This window comes from Alligator mississippiensis, chromosome 3 (genome assembly GCF_030867095.1).
Source record: "Alligator mississippiensis isolate rAllMis1 chromosome 3, rAllMis1, whole genome shotgun sequence".
Lineage (NCBI taxonomy): Eukaryota > Metazoa > Chordata > Crocodylia > Alligatoridae > Alligator > Alligator mississippiensis.
In genome coordinates this window covers 98370346-98384903 of record NC_081826.1, presented here as the reverse complement: position 1 = coordinate 98384903, position 14558 = coordinate 98370346, and the positions used below count along the sequence as shown (strand labels likewise).

At 38.4% G+C, this 14558-nt stretch overlaps 1 protein-coding gene across 4 annotated transcripts in view; it reads right to left on the bottom strand.

Annotated features, from left to right (window-relative positions):
* Positions 1-14558, bottom strand: part of LDLRAD4 (low density lipoprotein receptor class A domain containing 4) — a 479210-nt gene that overhangs the window by 231105 nt on the left and 233547 nt on the right. For all 4 annotated transcript variants that reach the window (XM_019490346.2, XM_019490348.2, XM_019490345.2 and 1 more), the window contains one exon: positions 11209-11349. In XM_019490346.2, the coding sequence (XP_019345891.1) occupies positions 11209-11349 (141 nt within the window). The remainder of the gene's footprint in view (positions 1-11208; positions 11350-14558) is intronic.

Here is a 14558-nt window from a genome sequence, read left to right as displayed (position 1 = left end):
AGCTGTGCTGGCCCACAAGCATCTTTAAATTCTGACGCATTCACAATTCCACTTCATTTTGCTGTGACAAATAGTCAGTTACATATATTCTGATAGTACTAGGGTTGGGGCATCTTAGAACTAAACACAAAATTAAACAATTAGATACAGATTCATGGATGCTTCTATATTCAGGAACAGTGCATAAGCACATGCTTAACTTTATTTCTTTTAATCAAGACCTAAACATTATGGACATGTCATGTTCTGTTTTAAAAAAGTTAGTACAAATAAGAGGCAGCTTACTATGCATCAAAAGCATTACATTTTGATTAACAATGCACCAGTCACTTTATCTTACAAAACAGTGCAATAACCACTAAAAAAGCATAGTTTTGTATCTGCTCCAAGATCTATCTTCTCAGGAAATCTCAGGAAAGAACATGTGACTTTTTTTTGGTCTTCTCAAATACAGTTCTTTGAAGGAATTTCATTATTCCAATGGTCTCTACTAAACATTACATATATACACACACACAGACAGATGCACAAAGAGGAAAGCAGAACCTCATTTCTCAGTACCTCATTGAGCCACGTGCTTTTAGTCTACACAACAAATGGTTGGTTCTCAGCCTTAGCAAATAACTCAGAATAGAAACTTCAGGTATTTGTTATAATATTTAGACTTTTTTTGTTGTTTTTTTACAAATTATATTACGGTACTTTTAGTAGTACAGAAAGAAGCATCTCAAATAACCTAATAGGAACTACGGCATTTTTGGTGAAACAGATGAAAAAAAGTGTATTTTATGTTACATCATCATGAATTCAGTAATTTATAATTGTATATACTAGTTCTCCTGATATATAACTCGTATGTACATATTATGTTACACACAGACACGTCCACAAACAACAAACACTAAACCTTCTGTATGTATATGTACACAGAATATGCACATCCATACAACATATTTCTTTAATCACAAGTGTTACTTTAAAATGTGAATGCATTAGAGGATGGTTACCTAGGACAACATGTTTTTGCTTAAGAGAAATTAATGTTGTTCATTTTATCAGCAATATGAAGAGTCTCTGGAGGTACAGGTCAGACATACATCTGCAGAATAAAAAAGTGATCAAATATTAGGCACTGCAGTATTCAGAATGAAGGAGGATTATCTATTTGGCTTGTTATTTGACTTCATTATACAAATTTGTTTTTTGTTAAAAACACCCTCCCCATTATTGCTTTAAAAATGATGAAAATATAAACACTCTCTTTTACTAGGTGAGTTCTTAGGAAAAGCTCATCCAAAGGTTTCCAGTGCCATACAGTAGATATGGTTAGTGACTGCTCATCTAGACACCTGTAAAATCAAAGTGCAAGCATAGTACAGATGCAACATTCATAATTAGAATCATCATTGAATAACTCCTATCTGAATGAATGAGAGGGAATAAATAGACTTTAACACTCAAACAAAGATTAAAAAAAACTGCATCCAAAAATTGCACAAAGATCTGGCCACACAACTCCTACTGAATTCTATAACTAAAATGCTCAACAGATGAAAATTTCGGGAGAGGAAAAAATGTGCTATATATATTAAGATACGCTGAAGTTAATTCTATTCACAGAGTTCTTATTTGGCCCTCTTTCTTAACGATTGTTGCATGGTCCATTCTCCTTCTCTTGCTTTCTCTCCAGGAGGAGAATTCTGTATATAGTATAGTGCTTTGTTGTGGTAGGTTTGGGGTTTTAGATTTGTTCTCTGTTTACATTTCCAAGTGCTTGCTGTATTGCATGCTTCTGATGGAGGAGGCAGGTCAAAGGAGTGTCAAAAACCTTTTCCTTGGACCAGGCTCCTTGGTCTAGGAGGGCACGTGCTCCTATGAGAGCTCATTTCCAAGGTCTCAGATCTGACTCTGAGAAAGCACGGTCTCTTGCTTTACCTTTAAGGTAGAAAGCACCATTTTACCTGAAAGACAGATTTGTTGAACATGAGCTGCATATTCTAAAGTTTTAGCTGATCTTTTTGATGTGCAAGGCCCAAACCATTGGGCGCTTTGAAGGAAAAAAATAAATTAGACTGCATAGTCAACAGAAAACCAGTACAGAGAGTGGAGGACAGGTGTGACATGCTTGGGGCAAACTATATCATAGAGAGTACCATCTACAGTACTTAGTATTAAATGGCATTACCCAAGACCAGTGGCTTCAAGGAATCGAGAAAAGATTAAAGAAACTGGGGACACAAAGAGGAAAATCCAGTCTATGCTTTCTCTGACTAAGGGGAAATACAGTTTAGTTCAGCTCTTGTCAGATGAACAGTGTCATTAACTATGAAATACTAGATTCCCAACGGTTAATTTGCAGGATATAATAAAAAGGCCACTGCCCCTTCCCCTCCCTGGTTTCCTGTAAAGTTGTAGTGAGTGTTTAGATGGAAACACTGTGAAACTGTAATGGAAATTCACCCAAGGAATCTTGTCTGCCTTACCAGGGCTGGAATTCAACTCCACTGTAGGCAGCTACAAACTCAGGGAGTCTGCATCATTTACTACACGGCTGACATGGCTGCACCTTTACTTCAGAGCAGCCTGTGGGCCACATGCAGCCCCTGAAGGATTAGCGTACATCCTGCAGGCTCTTGTCAAACCACCATCCCCTCCCCCAACACCTGGCACACACAGCGAGGAGGTGGGGGGAGCTGGGCTGCTCACTGTGTGCACATGGCAGGGGCCAGGCAGCCTACTCAATGCCATGCCCCATGTAGCCCCCAGATCAATGACCCACCGAGCAGACAGCCATGGGTCTGCAGCCCCCACTGCCTGAAAGCTGGACAGGCCGTTGGTTGACAAAAGAGTAAGATTCCAGGAGAACCAGGGATGCTTCTTACACCAATTAAGTCTGCTGGAGTTATACCACTAACTTAACTGAGCCCAAATTTCACTCCATTTGAACAATGAAAAATAGCTTTTTTAACATATATATTTTGTAAAAATCCAAATAAAAAAGTAAATTCAAAATTTAGAGAGAGCTCTCAGAAGATGCTTTGTTCATTTAGATTTACATACCCAGACATTTTTTCTTAATGGACTGCAAAATGTATGATGATTACATTATATTAAAAGCAAGCTCACTTCCTGTTTATGGCTTCCAGCACTTTAAGGTGAAAGAGTAAGTTAAACAATTAAAACAAAAAGGACTTTCTAATTGTAAACTAACCACCAGCATATTCAATTTAGCATCTGGGTTTATAGAAAGAACCAGAACTGAGAGCACTGTGGGTTCATTCTGTAATGGATAGTCATCTTGCTCTTTCCAATAATCTGTCAAATTTATTAAACTAAGTTTTTTGTTAGAAATCCTGGCTATTAAGAAAACCTGAATTTCTAACTGTTTCACACAGTTTTACTTATTAAGCAACAATCTGTGTACAGGAACAGAGGAAAAATATCTAGCAGGATGGAAGATCATTAAACTAAATGAAATCTTCAGACTAAAGGCTTTACCTTGTTAGCACAGCTTCCCCTTAGCAAAGGACTGTCTTGCAACTTGATATGATATATAAACTCATCTGAATAGTAAATGATGAAAAAGTTCAGAAAAAAGAAAACAATTAATAAAATCTTCCTGAAAATCCAGGCTAAACCAAGGAAAGTAACCAGCAAGGCTATTTCCGAGCATATGGTGTAACTAAACAATCAATATATACAGGTAATTAAACTGGTGTGTGTGCACACGCACACACACAAAATATATGTATACCATAAACACACACATTTTATTTATTTATATAGACAGAAAGTGTGTGTGTGTGTGTGTGTGTGTTATGGTAAGATGATGGTTTCTCCACCTCCCCATCTCCCAAATCAAATCATTCTGCAGTCTCTGGATGTATACAGCCGAAATCAATAGTGTTATAATACTACACCTCTCTCTTTCTTTCTAAAGCCTAATACTAGACAAGTTCCAGCTGAAATCAGTATTGACCTGTTATCAGTAACAGAGGACCTTTTCTGTTGTCCAGTGAAGCGGGATCTGCATTGATTGCTATCTGATTAGAGGAGAGCGCGTCCTGACTTTCCCCAGTTACTTAAGCCGGCGTCTCATTGCTTGTCCTTAGAGACCACAGCTCCACTCAGGCAGAGAGCGTCTAGACAGTATTCATGATCCATCTGTCTGGCACAGCCAGGCTGATGACAAACTCTATTAGAACCGAAACAATTTTTCTCTCTCTCTCCTCCTCCCATCTCCCTTTTCCTCTGAGAAGCAGTAATCTGACACTGAAAATTACTATCATTGTTGCAATTCTCAAAATAGCAGTGCCAGACTTTCATTAACATCTACACTAGACTGCTAAATATTTAAAGAAATGGATAAATTTCACCTGAAGTGGGACAGCCCAGCACACATGAAAGCAGAAACGCAATCAAAATGTAAATCTAAAAGGTTGTTTTTATCTGTATAAATTCAGTGTCACAGTAAGAGAATGATGCCAAAGGCCTCTTTAAACTTTTCTATTTTTTTATTAAACAAAATATTTTCCTTTGATTGCTTTCTTGTTTTTAAAACAGAATTATTCTTCAGAGCCCCTACCCATTTTTACAAGGTGCATTGCTGTCATGGGTTGGGAGAGGGGGGAAGAAGAGAGAGAAGCAGTTTTGTACCTGACTAAGGAAAACAAAGATCTTCAAGCAAATATTTCTAACCCAAATGGCAGTGAAGCACCAGGCTCATCAATACTGAAAGCTTAAAATTTATGTTCACATCAGGTTGCATGTGATGTGAGCTACATTATCTCTTATTTTAGAGGTCAGCTAATTTGTCCATACATGTCAATGTTTGTGTTCAGATTGCTAGCCAGCGTGCACAGGGAAACTGCTACAAAGATAACCAGTTAACCAGCAGTTTCTACCAAGCAAATCGAGACTAAAAAGCCTGCCATCTCTAGGAGATGCAAAATTTCACAATTATATTTGCTTGTAGTACCACGTGCTACAAACAATCACCTAATTTTCTTATGCCACTTTCAAAATACAATTACATCCTAACAGCCAAGGCAGGATGAGGCACTGGTTGTAAGATGCAGGAAAATCCTCTGACAAATGAACTGTGCTCTGCTAGAAAGAAGCACATTGTTTGAATTCTTCAGCCAGTCCTACTTTTACAGGTCAGACATAAGTGTACAGTAACTTTTCAGGGCATAACAGAGCCCAATACTGTAACTTTTAAAACTCTACCTTTGAATTCCTATTCAATGAACATTAAGTTGCATTTTTGTCCTTTTCTCCTCAGCACAGATTTCTGTTACAAGTGTACAGTAGACCTGTGAACAAAGACATAGTTGCTTTGGAGTAAGTGCCTCATTATCATAATACTAAACAATTATAATTACTGTTAGCAATAATATTAATCATAAATTATGCTTCCATGAGTTGATATACATTGGGCCTGCAATTAGGCATGTAGCATACTTTGTGCCATGCCGTCATGAGGAAAAATAAGGTGCATCTGAATACGTTAACATGGTCCATGCTACAGATACACAAATTAACATGTTAACTGGCCAAGATAAACCTTTTAGGATTTATCTTGAGCAATTGACACCTGCTCAGTCTAAAACATTTCTTGAGTACAACAGAATGTTAATGTCTTAGCAAACATGCTTTCTCCTGGCTGCAGGTATGGCCTATTTGCTCTAATCACTGTTGTTTGTACAGGGACAAAGGTATCAAGTGGAAAAAGGGTTCTTTCCGTTAAGTCAGACAAGGAAAACTCACCAGGCCTCAAGACTACAAACACATATTTCTTTAGTTAAACTAACATATCAGGTGGAGGACTTCAGGTCCAATACTTGGAAAGACTGAATGAGTAGCATTCCTAGTATAAAAATGTGACGTAGCAAAGGCTGCTCTTAACAGACCTGATACAAAAAGTGTTCACACACACACACACACACACACACACACACACACACACCCGTATGCTGTAGTACGGTCCATGTGTCAGATGTGTCACAGTATTATTATTCTGCCCCTCGTCGCAAAGATTAAATGAAAGTGAGCTACCTCAGGGTATTTGCTACTGGCCAGCAGGAAAATGAGAAATTCACTGGTAGCTAAGGAATGCACTCCTTAGAATAGGTTTAATTGGTATCGAGGCTAAATAAATAAAAGCAGAACATTTAAAACAGTGTTATCTATTTTATAATTATTATTATTTGGGGGAGGGGGGAACGGGAGGATATCAAGGGAACATTCTGTTTCACATTGTTAAACCAGATAAATATTGTTTAAATAGAAAGATACAGAATCAGAATAAGAGTTGCTTTGAAATATCAATAGAAGCCATTAGCACTTTCTTACTGACAAGGTATGTTATCTAAAGACAAGTGATTCCAAGGGAGAGAATGGGGACACAGCCCTGCTGGACCAAGGTGCCGTTCTAATCTATTTGCGTTTTGTTTCAATAATACAATTTTCTGTAAATTGTTTGGGAAGTAGCATACATCTTCCCAAAAGGTGCTAGAATAGAGCAAAAACATGATGATCCTAACTGATATAAATGGTTGTTTGAAAATAACTCTTGCAACCTCAGAATTTCTTCTATATTACTTAATTATCTTTTTGTCATTGATAGAGGGACGAACAATCATGCATTTGCTATCCTCAAAGGAAACCTTATCAGCTGGGACATTTCAAGCCATCTAATACTCTCATTGGGAGTTACTATTACAAATACAGAGCAAAAGCATGGAACAATATTTTAATTTAAAATGTCACCTCTTTAGAGCCTAGCAACCTTACTTAATATGTAGTCTAGAAAATTATTTCCTAAGCTGAAAGGATAATAGGCCATAAGGTCTTTTGCCATATCATAACAATGTTCTTTTGCATAACATATCAGTACTAATTTATATCGTTTAACAATCTATTTAATGACCAACAGATGATAAATACCACTAAACCTCTTTCATTTAACACTGTTTAAATACGTATTATTTCTTCTCTTGGCTTCTATGTTTTTGCACTTTGGTTTACAATTAAGACAGTGGTTTTCAACCTTTTTTCCGTTGCGGACCCCTTTGGAAATTTCAAATGGAGGTGCAAACCCCTCTGAATTGTAAGTTTGTATTCACAAACTTTTGATTGATCATAGTCAACTTCTGTAGACCCCTTACACATAGTTTGTGGACCCCCAAGTGTCTGCAGACCACAAGTTGAAAAACACTGCATTAAGACAAAATATTTCCCCATACATTATTTTTATGGATTCCTTTTATTTCAAATAAACATTTCTCTACTAATGGAGTCCCATTTTGTGCTCTGGGTTTAAAATCAATTAAAATCCACAATCTTATATCGATACCCAGTATGACAAAGGACCCCGCATTTCACCACAGGTAAGCTAATGGTTAACCCTCTCATAGATTGTAAGGCCGGAAGGGACCTTGGAAGATCAGGTCCAGCCCCCTGCATGAGGCAGGAAAGGTAACTGGGGGTCAGGGGACCCCAGCAAGGTGACCATCCAGTCTCCTCTTGAAGATTTCTAGGGTAGGCGATTGTACCACCTCTGTAGGGAGATTATTTCACAGTCTGGACACCCTGACTGTGAAGAAGATTTTTCCTAATGTGAAGCCTGAATCAATCTTCCAGGAGTTTGTGGCCATTATTCCTGGTTTTCTCCTCAAATGCCCTGGTGAACAGTTGCTCGCCAAGCCCTTGATGTGCTCCCTTAGTGTAGCGGTAAGCTGCTACCAGGTCTCCTCGCAGCCCTCTTTTCCTCAGGCTGAAGAGTCCCAGATCCCTCAGCCTTTCCTCATATGGCTTGCCTTTTAAGACTCTGATCATATGGGTGGCTCTTCTCTGGACTCTCTCAAGCTTGTCCACATCCTTGTTAAACTGTGGTGTCCAGAACTGGATGCAGTACTCCAGGTGTGGTCTCGCCAATGCTGAGTAGAGCACTGTTGAGACTCTCATTAATATACCTAGAAATACATTAAATCCTTCTTCCTAAAAACCATCTTGTTGTGATGCTGTTACAAAAAGAAATCCCATTCTAAGATGTATTAACAAGGGATATCATCTGTATGATACAGGAGGCAGGACCAGACACAGGCATGGGTGAACCGGGCAGCTGCCTGGGACTGACAGAAAGGGGCCCGAAAATGGTAATTTTTTTATCATCATTATCTCTGGCGAAGAGGGGCCCAATAATAAAAGTTCACCCAGGGCTGCCTTGAGTCTAGGTACAGTGCTGACAGGAGGTAATTATTCTTCTCTACTTAGCACTGTGCGGCCTCCGCTGGATTGGAGTACCATGCCCATTTTTGGGCACTGCAGTTTAAGAAAGATGTAAACAAACTGGACAGAGAATACAAAGGAGAGCAGCAGAAATGATAGAAGGTTTAGAAAACATGAAAGAACAGGCAGTTTTTAACTTAGAAAAGAGAAGAGTGAGGTGGAGGCATGATAACAGTTATCAAATAGGCAAAAATTTGTTAAAGGGTGATCAATTATTCTCCTTGCCTATTGAGGGTAAAATGGCTAATACCTGGCTTAATTTGAAGCAAAGGAAATTTAGGTTATATTTTAAGACAAAAAAGCCAGTTCCAAGTGTAGCTTAGCATTGGAACCTATTACCCAGGAAGGGTATGAAAGTCATCATTGAACTGATCTATTTAAGAATAGATCAGGCAAACATCTGTCTAGGTAAACTTAATGCTGTCTCAAAGTAAGGGGATGAGCTAGATGAACTCTTGAGTACCCTCAAACCCCTACATATTTTTAATTCAGTGGTTCTTCTAAATGCCTGAGATAAGAAACAAGCCTCAACACATTTCTAGCATGTTAACAGCCCCTGGATCTGCACAGCAAGAAGGTAAAAGACTGTAGCACCGAGAACTCTTCAAGGAGACTGGTCTTTTAGCTCCTCCATGCTATTTCTAAGTATGATGATTACAAGTGCAGCAGGATATAAACATTGTTATTGTATACCAGCTTACAAAGACATTTGGGGCTTCATAAGATAAAAACATCATCTTGAGTGCCACATGGAAATTCAAAGGCAACCATAGATTCATAGATGTTAGGGTCGGAAGGAACCTCAATAGATCATCGAGTCCGACCCTCTGCATAGGCAGGAAAGAGTGCTGGGTTTAGATGACCCCAGCTAGATGCCTATCTAACCTCCTCTTGAAGACCCCCACGGTAGGGGAGAGCACCACCTCCCTTGGGAGCCCATTCCAGACCTTGGCCACTCGAACTGTGAAGAAGTTCTTCCTAATGTCCAGTCTAAATCTGCTCTCTGCTAGCTTATGGCTGTTATTTATTGTAACCCCCAGGGGTGCCTTGGTGAGTAAAGCCTCATCAATTCCCTTCTGTGCCCCCATGATGAACTTATAGGCAGCCACAAGGTTGCCTCTCAACCTTCTCTTGCGGAGGCTGAAGAGGTCCAGGTGCCCCAGTCTCTCCTCATAGGGTTTGGCCTGCAAGCCCTTAACCATATGTGTGGCCCTTCTCTGGACCCTCTCCAGGTTCTCCACATCCCTCTTGAAGTGTGGTGCCCAAAATTGCATGCAGTATTTCAACTGCGGTCTGACCAGCGCCCTGCATAATACTACAGTCTAAAAGGTCCTCATGTTAGACCTACAATTCTGCGAACACAAGTTAAGCCATATGTAATTTACAACAAAAAAATTCAGATCAGGACAAGCTACACATAATAGCAGGAATTTTGCATATAGGAAGAGTTGAATATGGCAAGAAAAAAAATGCGTCTTAGAGCAGCCATTCTTGAGTCCAAAACCTCTGAAACCACTGTGGAAGTAGACAGCCAGTCACTTTTCAAAAATGGTATGTCTAAAATTATTTGCCTACCTTATTTCTATTTTGTACATTGCATGATTTTTCAGTGGTTCTAGTTTAAATTTAAAATACCCAGGGGACCCGCCCCCAACTACAACCGGTTAAAAAAATGTAGTATATCAGTTGTAATTCTTTACTAAAATAGGTGTGCCTATCCCATTACTTCAACAAGGGTTCAAATGGTTTGTGCTGCCAACAGGACTAATCATTAAGGAAAATGTGTCACATGCCTTATTCCACTAGGGTACAGGAATTATCTGATAGGTGGTGAAAAGAGTAGGACTGTATATACAACAGATTTACAGCCAAACAATTTTCAAGCCTAGCTGGAAAGACATAGTTTAGAAAGGGTGTAAAAAATGTGTTAGTTTCTTACTAGATTAAGGCATCTCTGAGCTATATTGCATTAGCAACAGCAATCCAGAAGGGGAAATTTCAAGCATCAAGGAGGACAATTTTTGATGTCATACAGTGCCTTAACATAGCAGAGCAAACGAAACATGGTAATGGCACTTCTACTGTACTTATTGAGCAGAGATTTTCTTAGAAAATTGTTTTTCCCTACAAAAAGCTGAATTGTAAATCTTCAGTTTCTTACTTTTCAATAAAATGTTACAGAAAGTTTGATGCCAAAATACAAACAACTAAGACAACAAAAGCTCAGTGTATACCAATCAATGCAAAATACAGAGAGAGAGAGAGAGAGAGAGAGAGAGAGAGAGAACAATTATGGGTGCTATCAGTCTATATCAGAAGGTTTTTATATTTAAAAAATTAGCAGTAGAAAATATTTTACACACACATAAATTAAGACTCAACCCGGTATATGTTTCCAGCCGGGAAACAGATGCTGGTCTCAGAACAAAAGTAAATTCATTTAATAGGGACAACTATTACAAATACCATAACTTCTTCGTGCAGTTAAATTGACCTCGACAGCATATAAAAACTGGAAAATTGACATAAAATCATTTTGCCAGTAGTGTAGAAAAATAAATGATTGCGGGCTGAATATTTATGAACCAAACTTTCTCAATAACCTCAGTAACTATGTATGTCCCATAAGATCACAATCATGTTCACAACTGAAGTACTGAAAAAGATTATACTATTTTCCAGATTTAGAAACTTCCTGAATCAGAAAAGCTACGTAGAAAAAAAACATATTACAAATTGCTCTTGATGCAGAAAATACAACCTTTCATTCCCACTTCATCCAGTATCTTTCCAAACTTTCCAAATTTGTGAACCAAATTTCAGCCACAAATGTATTTTTTTAAATGACCCATGTCCCATACATGCACAAATATGGACATGGACATTCAGATGCACACACAAAGAAGATGTACTTACAACTGAAGATACTGGGTGGTGGATGTTCTGTTACAAGTTGACAGTTCTCTTCATCACTATTATCCCCACAGTCATTCTGTTGGTTACAAATCAACGAACCAAGATGCAAGCATTTACCACTGGTGCAGGTGAATTTGCACTCTGAAAAAACAAAACAATTTTCAAGTAACCAGTACTTACTTTTGTCTTTCACGAAACAGTACTGCTATAATAATTGATAATACAACTTGAAATGAATTCAATTTCACACAAAGAGTAAAATGGTAGCAGCCTTTTCCTCTTTCCATCATTAAAATACACATGATGACGATGAGATAATATTTAGTGACTCATGCTAGTTTTATCCCCAAGGATGTGTATATCCAAATGTAAGCATTCACCTGTTGGGTTTTTTTACACCAAAAGAACAGGACGAATTTTTCAGTATTTTTTTTCTAGTCCACACTACTTGTAGTTCACCATGGAGAAGGACTGCATGTTAATACAGATTCAAAAAGTGCCTTGCACACTTGGGGCATTACTGCAATACAAATAAAATACAGGCCCTTAAGATGCCAGTGCACATAGCAAGCAGCCTTTCAAATCATGCAAGTGACAATTGCCAACTGTTGCATCCTACTGATTTCCATAGTAAAGGCAATGCTTGAGCTACTTTAAGTCTGCCTGCTCTCAGCTTTTTGGCCTTCATTAATGGTAATTACATTGTTACTAATCAGGAGCTCAGTTGTTCCCACTTCACTAAGGCTAGTCACTCAGAACACCTTCCCTTAAAATTAACTGGACCCAGTCAGTTTCTAAGGGTTCAGCACTGGCGGCAGTTGAGATGACTAGGAGGATTAACAGTCTGACTTTCATGTCAGGCATTTTTTGATTGCTGACAAACCTACTATATGTAGCTTATACTGTAATCATTGTTCCCTTATTAAAAAGGATTAGAATAATATAAAATGGCATTAGCTTTTAAAGAAACAGTGTAGCTTGTAATAAACAAGAATCCCATCCAGGCCCATAAAATGATTCCTCTGCTCACCCTCTCTGTGGCCAAATTGGCTGTCTACCAGCTAATTACAATTAAGAATTCATTACCTGTACCTTGAACTTCTGGATGTCAGTATTGTTTAACAAATCAGGTGTATTATAATAGGTCTCCAAAATCTCTTTAACTTGGCTTGAAGACTAGGGCCTAAATTCTATTTTTACAACTCTGTTTACCAGAACTAAATGAATCATTTCCACTGTAAACTGCAGGAGTCCTGAGGAAAAGTAATGTTTGACCATATATTTAAATAAAAATGCTGCTAATCTCACATTTTGCTCCCCTCCTTTGGTCTTTACTACTGTGTGAGAGAATGACAGGACCTAAATCCCTTCCCTGTGAAATATGCCAGGCCAGCAACAATGGAGACCAATCTTCCATCTCTTCAATAAGAAGGTATAATGCAAACAGTGAAAATGCGAACTCCCCACAATCCCCAGACAACGTGTGCATGATCCACTTAAGATGATGTCTCTAACTGGCTCCTGTGTGGTCCCAAGGCCAAGACCAGCAATCAGCTCTGACCGTTGGTTCTAGCCCTGAGACTACACCAGTTCATTGAGTATCCAGACTACTTGCCCAGGATCATAACCCCGGGCTCCCTCTCCACTGGCAAGTAGTAATGGTGCAATTGAGATCTGATCCTCAATCGCAAAATCACACATCTTGCCATGCACATGTGGCATGGCAGAAGGTACGACTGTTGGGATCAGGAAGCAGATCCCATTGCACCAAGTGAACATATGCCTGCAGGTTTAATGAAGCTACCCAAAAGGTATGTTTTTACAACAGGAAATACATCTGTTTGTAAAACTGTTGCAGATACTCAGCACTGTAGTTTTTACCCAGATATTGCTAGTAGAGGTAAACCCTAAGTACAGGGGTAGGGAGAATATAGGAATGAGTGCACTAGCTACATCAAGGAAAAAACCTACCTGTTAGTAATAACTCCACTAGGATTTTACAGCAAGATGGGTAACTTATGTTACTTAGCCACTCTTTGTGACAGTGAAAATGTAGCCTCAGGCTTTGGTCTCTCTGGTCAACAGTGTTTTAGTTTGTGATGTATTCAACATGTTACCTGAGTTTTCTCAGTCTCCTGATTTATCTCCCATCATCATGTTTGACCCTTGAGCACAGGCAGTGAGTACTAAGGATGTTTCACTGTTGTTGGATAATGAAAATTCCACTGTCCTTAAGCCACAGAGATTCCAGAGACTATTCATTTTTAATATCATTTCTCCTTCCAATGTTACGTCTGTAATTTCTGCCAGCCCCCAGGTTGCAACTACTACCTCCTACCACAGCAACAGTACCTACAACATTTTCAATTACTACATAAAAATATTTCAAGACCCTCTTGAGAGCCATTCACTTGCTTGGAATTGTTTTGCTTGCCCTTTCCAGGAAGGTTTTAAACTATTCTGTCTCTCAACAGACAAATAATTCTTTATTTAATTCCTCAGCCATAACATTGTCTTGATGCTAAATACAGTATTCAGATATCTAGTTTTCAGATAAAAGAAAAGATATTGCCAAGAACTGAAACTTCCTGGTAAGTAGGCATATCTTAATTTTTTTAAAGTTTTTTTTTCCACAACCATAGTTCCATAAAACTTTGTTAGTGGACTCGTTTCTGTAGTGAATATTCTAAACAAATTATTTTTTAGAAAAATTATCATTTAATAAACCTTTAGAATTCTGACAATATTCTTTTGGGGAATCCCAATGCTAGGAACCGATTTATAATCAAAGGAAGAGTAGATTACATGAAATGGAAGCCTTGCTGTAAAGCTAACTGAACTAATTTAAAACTAATTTTTGAGGAACACTCAGAAATATTTTATTTGAATTTTTTCAGAATCCAATGTTTCCTTAGGGTTGCCATCTGATACAGCCAAAGCTGTGATTGTGCATAAATCTCAGGTGATCTTTGATCCAACTCTTCTACTGCAGTGTGCATGAACCACCTCCTAGTAAAGTCAACGAGAGTCTTTCCAGAAACCTTCATAGGTCCTGGACTAAATACAGTGTGAACCAAGAAAGTAGGACCTATCATAATCACAGAGCATTTCAAACAGTTCCAGAACATGGCATTTACCTCAATTACTGGTACAAGGATAACAATGGAAAGAGCAAAGAGAAGGAAGTATAAATGGTGAAAGAGAAATTAGCAAAAAACTTTTCTGTTGTATTTATTTTGTAGGTCTGATTGGGTTTAGTGGTGACGTGTTTCAACAAGAGAATTAAATAAACATATTTGGTAAAAACAGCATATGGAAATGTAACCTAATAAAACACCTGCTTACTCTGT